Genomic DNA, 19,966 nt, shown 5'->3' on the forward strand with positions numbered 1-19,966 from the left:
ATATTGTGTGACAAACAATAACCTATTGATCTTATCCTTCTTCCTATTCCTCTTATTTCCAATGGGTTCAGACTTTCCCATTCTTGAAATGATATTTTGCTTTTCTTTATTCACAAGTTCAAAAGGGTAACCTCTTTGTACAAATTTGTTTGACATCTGTTCCAGTCTTTTCATTTTTAATTCAGTATCAGACACAATACGATCTACTCTTAATAATTGACTTTTTGGTATTGCTTTAAAAGTGGAAGGTGGATGAAAGCTGCCATACAGCAAAGTGTTGTTTTTGTCTGTGGGCTTTGAATAAATGTCCGCTCTTAATCCATGTTCCACTTTGTAAATGCATGTGTCTAAGAATTGAATAGACTGTTCACTCCATGTCAAACAAAATTTAATGCCATTAACAGACTTATTGAGATCATCAATAAATAGGAGTAGGGATCCAATGTCGCCATACCATATGCCAAACACATCGTCAATGAACCTCCACCATGTGGCACCAAATTTCTTGAATAATGTATGTTCATAGACAAAAATCTCTTCAAAATTGTTCATAAAAATGTTGGCATATGTTGGGGCGACATTGGATCCCATAGCAGTACCCTTCCTTTGAAAGAAAAACTCATCCTTAAAAAGAAAATAATTCATATAGAGAATAACCTCTAATAATTCTAAAAAGAATTGTATCTGAGATAAACTGAATCTATTATCATTTCTCTTGTTAAGTGTATCCAGTCCACGGATCATCCATTACTTATGGGATATATTCTCCTTCCCAACAGGAAGCTGCAAGAGTCCACCCACAGCAAAGCTGCTATATAGCTCCTCCCCTAACTGCCATTACCAGTCATTCTCTTGCAAGTCTCAACATAGATAGGAGGTCGTGAGAGTCTGTGGTTTTTTATACTTAGTTTATTTCTTCAATCAAAAGTTTGTTATTTTTAAATGGCACCGGAGTGTGCTGTTTATCTCAGGCAGTATTTGGAAGAAGAATCTGCCTGCGTTTTTTCTATGATCTTAGCAGACGTAACTAAGATCCAGTTGCTGTTCTCACACATTCTGAGGAGTAAGGTACTTCAGAGGGGGAATGGCGTGCAGGTTTTCCTGCAAATAAGGTATGTGCAGTAAAATATTTTTCTAAGGAATGGAATTGACTAAGAAAATACTGCTGATACCGAAGTAATGTAAGTACAGCCTTTAAATGCAGTGAAAGCGACTGGTACCAGGCTGATTGATAGAGATATATGCTAAGGTATGTGCAGTAATATATTTTTCTAAGGAATGGAATTGACTAAGAAAATACTGCTGATACCGAAGTAATGTAAGTAAAGCCTTAAATGCAGTGATAGCGACTGGATCAGGCTTATTAATAGACATACATACTCTTATAAGAATGTGTTTTAAAACGTTTGCTGGCATGTTTAATCGTTTTTTAACATATGTTTGGTGATAAAACTTATTGGGGCCTAATTTTTCCACATGGCTGGTTTAAATTTTGCATAGAAACAGTTATAGGGAAGGTAATCCACAGCTCAGCTGTGGCAGTTTTGTTGTGTCTGTTTAAAAAAATGTAGTTTTTTTTTTTTTTTTTTTTTTTTTTTTATCTGTTTTTTGCATTAAGGGGTTAATCATCCATTTGCAAGTGGGTGCAATGCTCTGTTAACTTATTACATGCACTGTAAAAATTTCGTTTGATTTACTGCCTTTTTTCACTGTTTTTCAAATTTTGACAAAATTTGTTTCTCTTAAAGGCACAGTAACGTTTGTTATATTTGCTTGTTAACTTGATTTAAAGTGTTTTCCAAGCTTACTAGTCTCTTTATTAGTTCTAACATGTCTAACATAGAGGAGGCTCTGTGTTTATTATGTTTAAAGCCATGGTGGAACCCCATTTTAGAATGTGTACCAGATGTACTGATTTCATGTTAAACAATAAAGATCATTTTTTGTATTTAAAAACATTATCACCAGAGGATTCTGTCGAGGGGGAAGTTATGCCGACTAACTCTCCCCACGTGTCAGACCCTTTGACTCCCGCTTTAGGGACTCACGCTCAAATGGCGCCAAGTACATCAAGGGCACCCATAGCGTTTATTTTACCAGAGGATTCTGTCGAGGGGGAAGTTATGCCGACTAACTCTCCCCACGTGTCAGACCCTTTGACTCCCGCTCCAGGGACTCACGCTCAAATGGCGCCAAGTATATCAATGGCGCCCATAGCGTTTATTTTACAAGACATGGCAAAGGTTGTGTATAATACACTGGCAGCAGTATTAGTCAGACTACCTGAAATTAAAGGAAAGCAAAACAGCTCTGGGGGTAGATACAGAGCATACAGACGCTTTAAGAACCATGTCTGATACTACCTCACAATATGCTTAGTCTGTGGGTGATATTTGTGACTCAGGGAAGATGATTTAACCTGATTCTGATATTTCTACATTTAAAATTTATGCTTGAGAACCTCCACTTGTTGCTCAGGGAGGCTTTAGCTGCTCTGAATGAATGTGTACAATCGCAGTGCCAGAGAAATTGTGTAGACTGGATAAATAATATGCAGTGCCGGTGTGTACTTATGTTTTTCCAATACCTAAAGAGGTTTACTAAAATTTTTCATAAGGAATGGGATAGACCAGGTGTGCCGTTCTCTTCCCCTCCTATTTTTTAGAAGAATGTTTTCTAATAGTTGCCACCACACGGGACTTATGGCAGACAGTTCCTAAGGTGGAGAGAAGAGTTTCTACTCTAGCTAAGCGTACCACTACCTCTGGCGAGGACTGTTGTGCTTTTTTAGATCCAATGGATAAAAAATGTTTATTCAACAAGGTTTTATCCTGCAGCCCCTTGCACGCATTGCTCCTGTCACTGCTGCTGCGGCGTTCTGGTTTGAGTCTCTTGATGAGGCTTTACAGGCTCCATTGGATGAATATATTTGACAAGCTTAGAGCACTTAAGCTAGCCAATTCCTTTGTTTTCTGATGCCTTTGTTCCTTTGACTAGACTAACGGCTAAGAATTCTGTTTTTTACTATACTGGCGCGCAGAGCGCTATGGCTTATATCATGGTCAGCTGTTGTGACTTTAATAAATAAGCTACTTAACTTCCCTTCAAGGGGCAGACCCTATTCAGGCCTAGTTTGAAGGAGATTATTACTTATATCACTGGAGGAAAAGATCATGCCCTTCCTCAGGACAGGTCCAAATCAAGGGACAAAAAAGGCCTAATTTTCGTGCCTTTCGAAAATTCAAGGCAGGTGTGGCATCAACTTCCTCTAAGGCAGACAACCGGACCTGGAACAAAGATAAGCAGGTCAAGGAGCCTGCTGCTGCCTCTAAAACAGCATGAGGAACGGACCCCTATCTGGTAACGGATCCTATAGGGGGCAGACTTCATTCTTCGCCCAGGCGTGGGCAAGAGATGCCCAGGATCCCTGGGCATTGGAAATTATACCCCAGAGATATCTTCTGGATTTCAAAGCTTTCCCCCCCAAAAAAGGGGAGTTTTTGCCTTTCACATTTATCTGCAAACCAGATAAAGAAAGAGACATTCTTGCATTGTGTACGTGACCCATTCAGTTCCAATAGAGGAACAGGGACACAGTTTTCCTCAAATCGGTTTGTGGTTCCCAAGGAAAGGAAACCTTCAGACCTATTTTGGATCTAAAAGATCTTAAACAAATTCTTTAGAATTCTATCATTTAAGATGGAAACTATTCGTACCATCTTAACTATGATCCAGGAGAGTCAATAGAGGACTACAATGGATTTGAAGGATGCTTATCCTCACATTACGATGCATAAAGATCACCATCGGTTTTTCAGGTTTGCCTTTCTAGACAGGCATTACCAGTTTGTAGCTCTTTCCTTTGGGTTAACTACAGCCCCTAGAATCTTTATGGAGGTTCTGGGGTCACTTTGGCTGTCCTTAGGCCGCGGGGCATAGAAGTGGCCCCTTATTTAGATGACATCCTGATACAGGCGTCAAACATCCAAGTTGCCAAGTCTCATACGGACGTAGTACTGGCATTTCTGAGATCGCATGGGTGGAAAGTGAACAAGGAAAGAGTTCTCTATCCCCAATATCAAGGGTTTCCCTCCTAGGGATTCTGATAGATTTTGTAGAAATTAAAATTTACCTGACGGAGTCCAGGTTGTCAAAGTTTCTAAATTTCTGCCGTGTTCTTCATTCCATCCGCGCCCTTTGGTGGCTCAGTACATGAATGTAATCGGCTTAATGGTAGCGGCAAGGGACATAGTACCGTTTGCACGCCTACATTTCAGACCACTGCAACTATGCATGCTCAGCCAGAGGAACGGGGATTACACAGATTTGTTCTCCTGTTAAATCCGGACCAAGAAACCAGAGATTCTCTTCTCTGGTGACTATCTCGGGTCCATCTGTCCAAGGGTATGACCTTCCGCAGGTCAGATGGGACAATTGTTACAACAGATGCCAGCCTTTTAGGTTGGGATACAGTCTGGAACTCCCTGAAGGCTCAGGGATAGTGGACTCAGGAGGAGACCCTCCTTCTAATGAATATTCTGGAACTGGGAGCGATATTCCATGCTTTTCAGACTTGGCCTCAGTTAGCAACTCTGAGGTACATCATATTTCAGTCGGACAATATCACGACTGTGGCTTACATCAACCATCAAGGGGGAACAGAAGTTCCCTAGCAATGTTAGAAGTCTTAAAATAATTCACTGGACAGAGACTCACTCTTGTCTAAAAGCTATCCCTATCCCAGGTGTTGGGAACTGGGAGGCAGATTTTCTAAGTCGTCAGACTTTTCATCCGGGGGAGTGGGAATTCCCTCCGGAGGGGTTTGCACAAGATCAAGCAGGAGAGTGCTTTGGTGCTTTTGACAGCGCCTGCGTGGCCACGCAGGACCTGGTATGCAGATCTGGTGGACATGTCATCCTTTCCACCACGGTCTCTGCCATCTAAATATAACTAATCTGAGATGGACTGCCTGGAGACAGAACGCTTGATGTTATCAAAGCATGGCTTCTCCGAGTCAGTAATTGATACCTTAATACAGGCATAAAAGCCTGTCTCTAGGAAAATTTAACATAAGATATGGTGTAAATATCTTATTGTTATGAATCCAAGGGTTACTCATGGAGTAAAGTCTGGATTCCCAGGATATTATCTTTTCTCCAAGATGATTTTGAGAAAAGGGTTGTCAGCTAGTTCTTTAAAAGGACAGATTTCTACTCTGTCTATTCTTTTGCACAAGCGTCTGGCAGGTATTCTAGACGTTCAGGCATTTGGTCAGGCTTTGGTTAGAACCAAGCCTGTGGTTAAAAATGTTGCTCCGCCATGGAGCTTAAAGCTGGTTCTTAAGGTTCTTCAAGGAGTTCCATTTGAACCTTTTCATTCCATAGATATCAAACTTCTATCTTGGAAAGTTCCTTTTTGGTAGCTATTTCCTCGGCTCATAGAGTCTCCGAGTTATCTGCGTTGCAATGTGATTCTCCTTATCTGGTTCTCCGTACGGATAAGGTAGTCCTGTGTACCAACCTGGGTTTTTACCTAAGGTGGTATCTAACAAGAATATCACTCAAGAGATTGTTGTTCCATTCTTGTATCCTAATCCTTCTTCAAAGAAGGAACGTCTATTACACAATTTGGACGTGGTTCGTGTTTTAAAGTTTTACTTACAAGCTACTACAGATTTTCATCAAACATTCACCTTGTTTGTTGTCTATTCTGGACAGAGGAGAGGTCAAAGGACTTCAGCAACCTCTCTGTCTTTTTGGTTAAAAAGCATAATTCATTTAGCTTATGAGACTGCTGGACAGCAGCCTCCTGAAGGGATTACAGCTCATTCTACTAGAGCTGTGGTTTTCACTTAGGCCTTTTTTAAATGTGGCTTCTGTTGAACAGATTACAATACGGAGTCTTGGTCTGCGTTTCATACTTTTTCAAATTTAACAAATTTGATACCTTGCTTCTTCGGAGGCTATTTTTGGGAGAAAGGTTTTTTTTACAGGCAGTGGTAACTTCCGTTTAAGTACCTGCCTTGTCCCTCCCATCATCCGTGTACTTTAGCTTTGGTATTGGTATCCCATAAGTAATGGATGATCCGTGGACTGGATACACTTAACAAGAGAAAACATCATTTATGCTTACCTGATAAATTTATTTCTCTTGTAGTGTATCCAGTCCACGGCCCGCCCTGTCACTTTAAGGCAGGTAATTTTTCCATTAAACTACAGTCACCACTGCACCCTATGGTTTTCCTTTCTCTGCATGTTTTCGGTCGAATGACTGGTAATGGCAGTTAGGGGAGGAGCTATATAGCAGCTTTGCTGTGGGTGGACTCTTGCAGCTTCCTGTTGGGAAGGAGAATATATCCCATAAGTAATGGATGATCCGTGGACTGGATACACTACAAGAGAAATAAATTTATCAGGTAAGCATAAATGATGTTTTTTCAAAACCTTGGCAACTGATTCTATCCCACTTGTATGTTTAATAGACGTGTATAAACTAGACACGTCAAGTGTAAACAGAATAACCTTAGTATTTTCCAAATCTAGTTGTTCAATCTTTTTTAAAAAATCATATGTATCTTGGATATAAGATGTAGATTTAGTAACATATGGTTGTAAAATTTTGTCCAAGAAGATAGAAATATTGGTAAAAATAGATCCAGATCCTGCCACTATTGGTCTGCCAGGTGGTTTTAACTCATTCTTATGAATCTTTGGCAGACAATAGATGACAGGTCTCACTGGATGTTTAACATGTAAAAAATCATACAAATCTTTAGAGATCAATCCATTGTTTTTAGCTTTACCTAGAATACTGGTAATCTCTTTTTGAATCTTATGCGTGGGGTCATAACCAATCCTGACGTATACAGAGATATCACTAAGTTGTTGCTCAATTTCAGATATATATGCCTCCTGGTTCATCACTACTAAGGCACCACCCTTGTCTGCTGCCTTAATAGCCAATTCCTTTCTCTGTTTCAAGCACTTTAAGGATGTTGAGTCATTTTTATATTCCATCAAACGTTTTTGGAACATAATATCAGGTATCTGGAATAATTGCTCAACATCCCTAAGTACTAGCTCAAAGAATGTATTGGCTCCATTATCAGTTATGACCGGATTAAAATTGCTATTTTTCTTAAGACCCACTGTCTGACAAGTAAGCATCTCATTACTCTTGGAAGGGGTTACCACATTATCAGTTTTACCTTTTTTATCAAAAAACAATTTCAGTTTAATCCTGCGAAAAAAAGCATGTAATTCATGTTTCAATTGGAATAAATTCCCTTTGTTAATAGGGCAATATGATAGCCCTTTGTTAAGGAGAGTGACTTCTTCATTAGTTAGGTTAACCCCTGAGATGTTATGAACAATATTAACCTCTTTAGGGTAAGCATCAGCCCGACTATCATTACTGATGTCACTTACATATTTACTCTTAGTTGTTAAATTATCAACATTTAAATCTTTGTCAAAATCAAAGTCCATTGCATTATTGGAAATATAAAAGTCATTTACCAAGAGTCCGCTTATGTCAAGGGGAGGAACATCAACTGAATTATGCGATAGCAATCCGGCACTCACAGTGCTTCGTGTCATACTCAGTTGTGACTCCGGCCTCTGCCCCGGCTGTTCCACCGGGTTTGCTTGGCTTTCTTTGCTCCAGGATTGGGCGGCTGTGCGCTTCCGATGTTTCCTGCCACCCCTCCGGTGTCTGCATCCGAATCCTCTGTGAAAAAACAAGCTGACGATTCCGACTCGCTCTGAGTATCACCTGGTGCTCTACGTTTCTCACGTCTCTGACGCTGGAATCTCGGCTTGGGGGGTCCGCCTCCATCTGCTCTCTGGGACCACCGGTAGATGTTTCCTTGAGCATAGTCCTGCTCATCACGCATGAATTTGGTACGTTTACCCTCCTCCAAGATTTTTTTATATTCATTAACAGACTTCGTGATCTTGTCCAGTAATGCTTTATATTCTTCAAGGGGTATGCTCTGTTGTAATTCTTGTTTCGCCTTTTCGACTTCCCCTTTATATCTTATTTCCTTCTGTGCATACTCGACAGTCCAGGTGATTATGTCAAACGAGCATTTGTTTAAGATGCTCTCAAATCTTTCACAATATTCAGGCTTGTCTGCAAACAGGGTTGGACGTGTAGACATACGCAGACCTCTAGGTATCCGCTTGACTTTGAAATACTCAGACAAAGTAACAGCATGTAATTGTAGGACCATATGCTTCACGCTATCCTTCTCCAAACGTTTGCTGGATCTCTCTTTAGGGCCAACATTCAGAAAGTCACTAGATCCCATAACTGAGGAAAATATCACCTGTGCATCTTCTGCTGAGTACCCAAAAGTGTTAAGACCCTTCATCGTGTTTGTATTTTCAAAAGCCATAGTGGTGCAGGTAATCCAATGGTCAGGTATATACTTCAAATGAATAAAGATGGATACAGCACCCACTACTCACTAGTGCACGGAGAGGGCTGACCAAGCCCAAACAATTCAAGTAGAAGAAGGCAGCCTCCAGCAGTGAGCAAAGTGACTTTTATTTTAAACACAGGTCAAATACAGCAACGTTTCGGGCTAACAATAAGCCCTTCTGAGGCACACAAGATACAGGTGAGTGTGCACGTGTTGTGGCTGAGGGATCTGGTTTATAGATCAGTGTGCATGTGTGTTGTGTCTGAGGCACACATGCTACAAGTGAGTGTGCACGTGTGTTGTGTCTGAGGCACACAAGATACAGGTGAGTGTGCACATGTGTTGTGTCTAAACTTCTCTTTTAGCTAAAAACATGTAAGCTAATTAAAGGGACACTCAATCAAAATTAAACTCTCATTATTCAGGTAGAGCATGCCATTTTAAACAACTTTCCAATTTACTTCCATTAACTAAATGTGCACAGTCTTTTTATATTTAAAATTTTGAGTCACCAGCTCCTACTGAGCATGTGCAAGAATAAGTGTGTATGCATTTGTGAATGGCTGATGGCTGTCACATGGTACGTGTATGCATTTGTGATTGGCTGATGGCTGTCACATGGTACAGGGGTGTGGAAAAAGACATAACTTTTAACATTGTCAGAAAAAAAATCTACTACTCATTTGAAGTTCATACTAAGTGTTATTGCATTGTCTTGTTATCTTGCATTTGTTGATTATGTAAATCTACTGTGTTGACTGATCCTTTAAGATAATAGAGGGAAAGTACCAAAATGTCTGTATCTGGTGCTATTGTCTGTCTGGGAAATACACAAAGTGGCTAGATTACTAGTGAGTCACAAACGGTTTTGCGCTAGGGCAATTGTGTTTTTGCGAGCCATTTTCATTCTGCTGAAATTACAAATGCAGTGAAATCATGGTGGGGGGGTGATTTAGGGATTAATAGTTTTAATTACTGTTTGCGATTTGGAGGGATGGCGGTTTAGTGGTTAATAGTTTATTTAGGTACTTTGCAATGTGGGGGGGTATGGCGGTTTAGGGGTTAATATCTTTAATTTGTGTTAGCCATGTGGAGGATGACTGTTTAGGGGTTAATAGGCTAGGGACTTATGGCATGGTGTGTTTTTTTTTTTTTTCACTTTTTTTCTCCCTTGCTTCTATTGGGAATTTGGAAATGCAAAGTTGTTTGCGCTAGTAGGTTGTTAGTTTTTCTCCCCCTCCACTTTTTTGTCTCTATTGATTTTTACGGGGGAATACATGCATGCAAAAACTCTTAGTTTAGGATTTTGTGCTTTTAGGGTTACTGCTAACGCAATATGTTTTTCTCCAACATAGGTGTGTCCGGTCCACGGCGTCATCCTTACTTGTGGGATATTCTCTTCCCCAACAGGAAATGGCAAAGAGCCCAGCAAAGCTGGTCATATGATCCCTCCTAGGCTCCGCCTACCCCAGTCATTCTCTTTGCCGTTGCACAGGCAACATCTCCACGGAGATGGCTAAGAGTTTTTTGGAAAAAAGTTCTCTTTCCCCGTCAACAAGAGTTCCCTTCTTGGGAACAATAATAGACTCCTTAGAAATGAGAATTTTTCTGACAGAGGTCAGAAAATCAAAACTTCTAAGCTCTTGTCAAGTTCTTCATTCTGTTCTTCGTCCTTCCATAGCGCAGTGCATGGAAGTAATAGGATTGATGGTTGCAGCAATGGACATAGTTCCTTTTGCACGAATTCATCTAAGACCATTACAACTGTGCATGCTCAGACAGTGGAATGGGGATTATACAGACTTGTCTCCGACGATTCAAGTAGATCAAAGGACCAGAGATTCACTCCGTTGTTGGCTAATCCTGGACAATCTGTCACAGGGAATGAGCTTCCGCAGACCAGAGTGGGTCATTGTCACGACCGACGCCAGTCTGGTGGGCTGGGGCGCGGTCTGGGAACCCCTGAAAGCTCAGGGTCTATGGTCTCGGGAAGAATCTCTTCTCCCGATAAACATTCTGGAACTGAGAGCGATATTCAATGCTCTCAAAGCTTGGCCTCATCTAGCAAAGGCCAAATTCATAAGGTTTCAATCAGACAACATGACGACAGTTGCTTATATCAACCATCAGGGGGGAACAAGGAGTTCCCTGGCGATGGAGGAAGTGACCAAGATAATTCAATGGGCAGAGGATCACTCCTGCCACTTGTCTGCAATCCACATCCCAGGAGTGGAAAATTGGGAAGCGCATTTTCTGAGTCGTCAGACATTCCATCCGGGGGAGTGGGAACTCCACCCAGAAATCTTTGCCCAAATAACTCAATTATGGGGCATTCCAGACATGGATCTGATGGCGTCTCGTCAGAACTTCAAGGTTCCTTGTTACGGGTCCAGATCCAGGGATCCCAAGGTGACTCTAGTAGATGCACTAGTAGCACCTTGGACCTTCAACCTAGCTTATGTTTTCCCACCGTTTCCTCTCATTCCCAGGCTGGTAGCCAGGAGCAACCAGGAGAGGGCTTCGGTGATCTTGATAGCTCCTGCGTGGCCACGCAGGACTTGGTATGCAGACCTGGTGAATATGTCATCGGCTCCACCATGGAAGCTACCTTTGAGACAGGACCTTCTTGTTCAAGGTCCATTCGAACATCCGAATCTGGTTTCTCTCCAACTGACTGCTTGGAGATTGAACGCTTGATTTTATCAAAGCGTGGGTTTTCAGATTCTGTAATAGATACTCTTATTCAGGCTAGAAAGCCTGTAACTAGAAAAATTTACCATAAGATATGGAAAAAATATATCTATTGGTGTGAATCTAAAGGATTCCCATGGAACAAGATAAAAATTCCTAGGATTTTATCCTTTCTACAAGAGGGTTTGGAGAAGGGATTATCTGCAAGTTCTCTGAAGGGACAGATTTCTGCGTTATCTGTTTTACTTCACAAAAGGCTGGCAGCTGTGCCAGACGTTCAGGCGTTTGTTCAGGCTCTGGTTAGAATCAAGCCTGTTTACAGACCTTTGACTCCTCCCTGGAGTCTCAATCTAGTTGCAATTTCTTCTGCTAGAAGAGTTTCAGAGTTATCTGCTCTGCAGTGTTCTCCGCCCTATCTGGTGTTCCATGCAGATAAGGTGGTTTTGCGTACTAAGCCTGGTTTTCTTCCGAAAGTTGTTTCCAACAAGAATATTAACCAGGAGATAGTTGTACCTTCTTTGTGCCCGAATCCAGTTTCAAAGAAGGAACGTTTGTTACACAATTTGGACGTAGTCCGTGCTCTAAAATTCTATTTAGAGGCCACTAAAGATTTCAGACAAACTTCTTCTTTGTTTGTTGTTTATTCTGGTAAAAGGAGAGGTCAAAAAGCAACTTCTACCTCTCTTTCCTTTTGGCTTAAAAGCATTATCCGTTTGGCTTATGAGACTGCCGGACGGCAGCCTCCTGAAAGAATCACAGCTCACTCCACTAGGGCTGTGGCTTCCACATGGGCCTTCAAGAACGAGGCTTCTGTTGACCAGATATGTAAGGCAGCGACTTGGTCTTCACTGCACACTTTTGCCAAATTTTACAAATTTGATACTTTTGCTTCTTCAGAGGCTATTTTTGGGAGAAAGGTTTTGCAAGCCGTGGTGCCTTCCATTTAGGTGACCTGATTTGCTCCCTCCCTTCATCCGTGTCCTAAAGCTTTGGTATTGGTTCCCACAAGTAAGGATGACGCCGTGGACCGGACACACCTATGTTGGAGAAAACAGAATTTATGCTTACCTGATAAATTACTTTCTCCAACGGTGTGTCCGGTCCACGGCCCGCCCTGTTTTTTTAATCAGGTCTGATGAATTATTTTCTCTAACTACAGTCACCACGGTATCATGTGGTTTCTCCTATGCATATTTCCTCCTGTACGTCGGTCGAATGACTGGGGTAGGCGGAGCCTAGGAGGGATCATATGACCAGCTTTGCTGGGCTCTTTGCCATTTCCTGTTGGGGAAGAGAATATCCCACAAGTAAGGATGACGCCGTGGACCGGACACACCGTTGGAGAAAGTAATTTATCAGGTAAGCATAAATTCTGTTTTTTGTTTTTTTTTTGCAACTTGTAATACCAGCGGAACCCGACAAGCACAAAACTTAACGCTAGCAATGTTTTTGCTAACGCAAAAATTAATATTTACAACGTCACTTGTAATCGAGCCCAAACTGTTTTATGGTAAAGTTATAAAAACAAGATCATGTGATATAAAAATTGACTCTGCTTTATTTGTACAGGCACAGATAACGCTGATGTAGTGAAAGTTGAGATAACAGAAGATCAAGTGAAGATTGAGGAGGATGAAGTTCCTATAAATACGGCTACAGGTGATTAGCGCATATTAAGTAAAGGGAACATTCTGTGATGGTGACATTTTGTGCCATGTAAATAAATATTTATCAAATGGTTACACAGCAGGCACATGTCAGTGTGTAGCTCAGGGTTAAATGGATAGTCTAGTCAAAATTAAACTTTAATGATTCAGATAGAGCATGCAATTTTAAGTAATGTTCTAATTTATTCCTATTATCAAATTTTCTTCGTTCTCTTGCTATCTTTATTTGAAAAAGCAAGAATGTAAGCATAGGAGCCAACCCATTTTTGGTTCAGCCCCTGGGTAGCGCTTGCTGATTAGTGTATAAATGTAGACACCAATAAGCAACCGCTACCCACGTGCTAAACCAAAAATGAGCAGGCTTCTAAGCTTACATTCTTGCTTTTTTAAATAAGAGATAAAAAGCGAACAAAGAGAAATTGATAATTGGCATAAAAAGTTGCTTAAAATTGCATGCTCTATCTGAATCATTTAAAGTGAATGTACAGTTTAATGGTAAAGTGCCAGTTTTTTTAAAATTCTATTAAAAACAGGGGCACTTTAATTAATCAAAATTTACATTTCACTTGTGTTGTGAAAAAATACTTACCTTTTAATCTTGATAGCCGCTCCAGCTTCCCCCGGTTTTTTTACTACTTACTCAGCAAAACATTATTGGAAATAACGATGACTGAATACATATTCAACTGTGTCGGATCATGAAGAATGATTGGCTATTTCATGATGACACTATTCTGAGGGCGGGTTCTTCTTGCTATTAAGAGCCAGTTAGTGAGCGGCACGCTCATCTTTAGAAAAAGCTATTAGGGCGAAACATTTCAGGGACGTTAGGGCAATGGTGAGGAGTCTTTGAGCTCCTGTATTTTAGACAGCCTCAGGGTGCCTTTTCTAGTTTGTTGGTACAATTATCATATAACTATTCCTGTTAATTAATATAGTGAATACAGCTCTTACAGTGTGGTTTTTAGATTTAACTACCTAGGGTCTGTGTCTATCCATTCTGACAAGTTCGCCAATAATCTGACCTATATAGTTAGGGTCTGATCGAGGGCTGGCATTAGGCACACGTCTCTCACTGAACTTACCGATCAGAGGTAATGGTTACAGTACTTAGAATAATACAATAGTGATTTATATATTTTTATATTTACCTGTACTGACCATACGAGAGGACAGACCTACACTATAAATATGAAACTAGACTAAATTTAATAAGTGTTGCTGACCGCACTGCCTATAGTTCTATCACACACTAATGAATTATCTTGAATGCTATTTTAAAGCTGAAGCGGATATATGAATATATGCTCAATGTGCAAAGGTGTTATTTATACTGCTACTAGCAACAATAATTTTTCAAATAAGAGTTTAATGTTGTTCAGAACTTAATCTAATATATGGACAAAAACAATTTTATTTATATACAATGTTTTTGAGACCTAAGTGCAATTAACTATCAAGCTTTTGCAAGTAACCATATTATTGGATAAGTAAAAAAACTTTCATGATTCAGATAGAGCATGTAATTTTAAAGGGACACTGAACCCAATTTTTTCTTTTGTGATTCAGATAGAGCATGCAATTTTAAGCAACTTTCTAATTTACTCCAATTATCAATTTTTCTTCGTTCTCTTGCTATCTTTATTTGAAATAAAAGCCATCTAAGCTTTTTTGGGTTAAGAACTCTGGACAGCACTTTTTGATTGGTGGATGGATTTTTTCCACCAATCAGCAAGGACATCCCAGGTTGTTCACCAAAATGTCTTCCAAACCTTAAGACAGCGCCACACTCTCCAATGTATAGCAAAATACCATTTCAAATAATGAAGATAGAGAAATTCAAATCAGTAATGATTGTTATATTAGTCCAAATGCCCATTCTGTCCATAATCCGCCCTTATGTGTCATTCTATTGTATACGCCCCTAATGTTGATTGGATTAAACCAGGGGCGTGTAAACAGTGGGTGTCATCTGCTTTGTACAATATTGGCTGGTCTGCCCTAACATATATCTGTTTTGCTAAAAAAATATATAATAACATTCTATTAACATTTTAAATATATAAACAAACAAATAACTAGCTGTTTGCAATTACATTTCATCACAGAACATCGATAAAAGCATAAAAATATAAAAAACTTAAAAACTTTGTCTTAAAATTCATATTAGACACAAAACGAACACATTTACAATTTATACTGTTGTTAATACATAGTGGAGTATAATATAATTAATTTAGTCCAAAGGATAAAAACAGTTCACATAGAATTAATCGAAAAATTTCATATGTCCTTTTCTTAAAGAGACATATATGGTATTTTTCATATGGAGTAAAATCACTAATATGAATGGAGAGTATAGTAATGTTGATATTATTTTAGTACATAGCCAAATATTAGTGACGCTAATAATAGGCATATTCTTTTTCTTTATGAAATTCTTGTGGTGCATCCCCCTTCATGACCTTAAATATCCAAAAAGGCTGCTAGGTCAATGTCATGATTCAAACCCCCTGGACCCATAGTTTGTAACCTATGAATCCAGAAGGTTTCACGTTGTCTAAGTTGTAGAAGGCGATTGCCCCCTCTCACATTTCTTTTTATAGGTTCAATCCCAATAACAGTGAGACCCGTACTGTCCTTATTGTGGGTCTCTAGAAAGTGAGCTGACACACCATGGGTGTCCAAGCCCGCCTCTATGTTTCTAAGGTGCTCGCTGAATCTTGTTTTTATAGAGCGTTTGGTACGCCCTTTATAGATCTTATCACACAAGCACCTTAATAGATATACCACATAATTTGTTTTACATGTCATTAAATCTTTGATTTCATATTTCCTATCGCCATTTGCTGCCCCAAAATAGTGATTATTGGAATCTATATGGCTGCAACAAGTGCATCCTTTTCTTCCACACTTAAAGAAACCCTGAGCTTGTCTCTCTAGCCAGTTTTTATCTTTTTTACAGGGTTTTAACATACTTGGACTTATTTTATTTTTTACACTCATGTTTCTCTTAAAATTCACCTGTCCCTTATCACTTAGTGTTTCTTTTAGAATTGGATCCTGCATAAGGATTGGCCAATGTTTTTTTTATAGACCCTTCAATATCCTTTGCTGCTCTGCTATATCTGGTAATTAGTTGTACCTTTCGTTTCCCTGCTTTCTCATTATCTGGATTTTTTGTTTTTTGCTTGTTAATAAGTGCTTTCCTATCCATTTTCTCCACTTTATCTTTCGTGTCATTAAGCAATTTTTGTGGATAGCCTTTTGCTAGAAACCTATTTGTAATTACTTCGGATTCTTTTAGGAAATCGCTTTGTTTAGCACAGTTCCGCTTTGCTCTCTGATATTGGCCAAGTGGAATATTTTTCTTCCACTTGCTATGATGCCCACTCTCGGCATGCAGGTACCCGTTGGTATCTGTGGGTTTCCTGTACAGATTAGTATATACCTCACCATGTTCTTGTATTATTTCTAAATCCAAGAAGGTTACCCTTGTTGGATTAGACTCCATGGTGAAGCTGAGATTTAGTGTATTCCTATTTGTATACTCAGCAAAATCTGCTAGCTTTTCTGTGGTTCCCTGCCAGACAATGAGTATATCATCTATATAACGATACCAATATTTGATATGTTCCTTGTATGGATTTTCTACATTGAAGACAAATAGATCCTCCCACCAGCCCATGTAGAGGTTGGCGAAGTCGGGGGCAAACTTTTTCCCCATTGCCGTCTCTCTGGTTTGGAGGAAATATCTGCCTTCAAATAAGAAATAGTTTTTCTTTAATACAAAGTCTATTGCCTGTTCCAAAACTCTACCTGGGTCTCATTGATGTATCCGCATTTATCGCAGAAATACTTCGCTGTGATACCTAATGCATGTGGTATTGAAGTATATAATGAGCATACATCCATGGTGACCCAAATATAGTTCTCCTGCCATGTGAGATCCTTTAATACCTTTAGTACATGAAGTGTATCTTGTACATAAGATCTCAGGCAGGGTACCATGGGTTTAATATATGGTCAATATACTCAGACAGTTTGGTTGTGAGGCCTCCAATCCCGACACTATTGGTCTGCCCGGGGGGTTGTTAAGCCTCTTATGGATTTTGGGCAGATGGTAGAAAATTGGAAGTACTGGATCCTCAACAACCAAATATCTATATTCCTGGTTACTTAAAACCTGATCTGTCCTACCTTTAGAGAGTAGCGCATTGTATTCCTCTAGATATCCCTTTGTGGGATTATGGTCCAATCTATGATAGGTGTCTCTATCACTCAACAACCTATCTGCCTCCATTATGTATTCCCTCCTGTCTTGCACTACAATCCCTCCGCCTTTATCGGCACTCCGAATCACTAGATCTCTATTCTCACTAAGGTTTTTTAGTGCAGTTTTTTCTGCTTTTGAGAGGTTTTCTTTCCTCTTTTTCTTCTGCTTATTCCTTAAATTGTCTTTAATGCAGATCTCAGAGACCTCCTTTTCTAATAGGCTTTCAAAGACTGAAATATAATTCCCTTTTGAGTGATACGGATAGAATGATGAGTTTTGCTTTAATGAGCTATGTATTATCGGTATATCTTTAGCTTCTTCTTCTAAGCCTTGGAGTATATCTATAAGGTAGTTCTCTTCGCTTTCCCCCCTAGTTTCCAAATCTCCATTTGTATTTATTAACATGGAGTCATCGGGATTGTTTGTTATTATTTCAACATTACTATCCATCCCTTTCTCCTTTAGTTTAAAATGTCTGGTAAGGGTAAGTTTCCTGATAATATGATATGATATGTCTATAAATAGCTCAAAGCCATTAGGAGCTATATCTGGAGCAAAGTATAACCCCTTTTTTAATAGGGTTTCCTCATCTTTAGTCAATAATTTGTTTGATATATTGCAAATATTTTGGCCATATTTTTCTAATAATGTTTGTCTTTCCCTTTTTTTGTTTTTTGGCTCTATATGCCACACCTTCTCTACACCCTCTTCGTCTCGTTCTATCCCTCTTTTTGGGTTCCTGGTCCCCTCCTGGCCTTTTTCTTTTGTACGCTGACCTAAAAAACGATTCTCGACTTGTTCTCTTCTGTAGGGAAAGTAACCCCCCAGCTCATTTTGTTCTTTCTTATTAGAATTGCTGGTATAATTATTCTTCCCTTTCTGACTATTTTTGTTGTTCCCAGTGGCAGTGTTACTCCACCTCTGGTGGTTTGTTTTTGGTCTTGCACCTAAGGCCTCTCTATATTGAGTATCGGATCGGAGCCTATTTTCTCTGGGATAGCCAGTATTGGTGTGGTCTATTCTTTCTCTTTCTTTATATGTATTGTCAGTGTGGTTACTCTTATTCGTGTTTGGTGTATTTTTATTGCTATACTGTTGCCCGCGTTATCCATTCTTTTTATTTACATTTAATTTGGGTTGACCATTTTTATATCTCATTTGTTTTTGTTCTTTTTCCCTAATGGGACTCCCTAGTTCTCCACTAGTGTTATCTTTGGGTAGTCTCTCACTTTCTCTCACTTGTGCGTTAAAATCCCCATACAGAGCATTATATAGTTTCTTTTTTTTGTTTTTGATTATTTCAGATTCAAAGTGTTTTAACACTGTCTGATTTCTGTTATCCAGTTCTTTATATAGGACATCTTCTCTATATTCATTTAGAACACTTTCAACCTGAGCTATTTCATTTGTAAGTTTCTCTACTTTTTTGTCCCTATATTTTTTTAAGGATTGTAATAATTTTTTTTAGAGCATTCATCCATAGCCTCCTCCCTTTCGCTATGAAATTCCACTTCCTCTAACTCAAAAATGTATGCCTTTTTGTAACTTTAAACCTTTTGGAATAATCCCATATTTTTCAAAATTCTCTAATGTTATTAAGTCATACCAGCAATTTATCTGTGACTTATATAGTTTTTCTAATTTCCTAAATAGAACATTGGGGTCCTTTTCTTCATCCCCCACTATAAGTGTTGCAGATAAGTCTGCTTCTAGTTGTGGGATAAAAATAGTTGCCAAATACCTCTGCAGTTGCCATTTAAAAATCTAGTGAACTCTATATATAGTTCTAAAAGGATAATACCTACTAAGAATTACTTAGATGTACAATGCAAGCATACACAATAAATGATAGTTTAAAAAATGCAGTGCCTTAATAAACAAATAATGAAATGCAATCTGTACTATTTAGGAATATATATATATATATATATATATATATATATATATATATATATATATATATATATATAAATAACACAAGTGCATACAATAAATTGCGGCTGCTAAGTCATCAACACCACATAGAAAATAAACAGGTCAACAGAAAAGACAAACAATCCTGCCAGCCTGTATATTAATATGTAAAACAAATAATCTTCCAAACCTTAAGACAGCGCCACACTCTCCAATGTATAGCAAAAAACCACTTCAAATAATGAAGATAGAGAAATTCAAGTCAGTAATGATTGTTCTATTAGTCCAAACCAGTGAAATGGGGTTGCTTCTCCTTCTTTGCCCAATGGTGTCTGTTCCCAGGCTTTGTTAGAAATATGTTGAAACGTTTCTCTAAAAAGAGAGAAGAGAGAGAAAGCATCCACAATCTAAGTGTAGTAATAAATGGTCACACTTTATTGTAAATACAAAAACAACAATTGCTCACTCACAAAAGTGCCCTCAAACATATGAGGTATGTCTGTTTCTTTAAAGATGCACACACGATTCCACTCCAGCACTGTTATGTTTTTGTTTTGTTTTTTAAATATTTTTTTTTTATTGAGGTAATGGATGATAACCACAAAACAGAAAATGTGTCCAGACACAGATCATAAGCAATAAGCATAATTATACATTTCTCAAATAGAAATTACATTTAAACTAAAGCATTAAGGTACTAGTATTACAATTATTATTGTCACTATATTCAAACAGAAGCAGTGCCATATATATATATATATATATATATATATATATATATATATATATATATATATATATATACATACACATACACACATACACATATATAGATATATATACACATACATTCATACATACATACATACATACATACATACATACATACATACATACATACATACAGATGAGAGCCGCTCCTATATAATACAAGTTCACTAGACAGAGAATAGCTACTTTCATGAGTTAGAACACTACTTCTGAAACCATGAA

General features: G+C 38.8%; 1 protein-coding gene across 2 annotated transcripts in view; it reads left to right on the top strand.

The window, feature by feature from the left end:
• Window positions 1-19,966, top strand: part of LOC128657395 (zinc finger protein OZF-like) — a 227,495-nt gene that overhangs the window by 91,322 nt on the left and 116,207 nt on the right. For both annotated transcript variants that reach the window (XM_053711726.1, XM_053711727.1), the window contains exon 7: window positions 12,686-12,775. In XM_053711726.1, coding sequence (XP_053567701.1) covers window positions 12,686-12,775 — 90 coding nt within the window. The remainder of the gene's footprint in view (window positions 1-12,685; window positions 12,776-19,966) is intronic.

The sequence above is a fragment of the Bombina bombina genome, chromosome 4 (assembly GCF_027579735.1).
Source record: "Bombina bombina isolate aBomBom1 chromosome 4, aBomBom1.pri, whole genome shotgun sequence".
NCBI classification, from domain to species: Eukaryota; Metazoa; Chordata; class Amphibia; order Anura; family Bombinatoridae; genus Bombina; species Bombina bombina.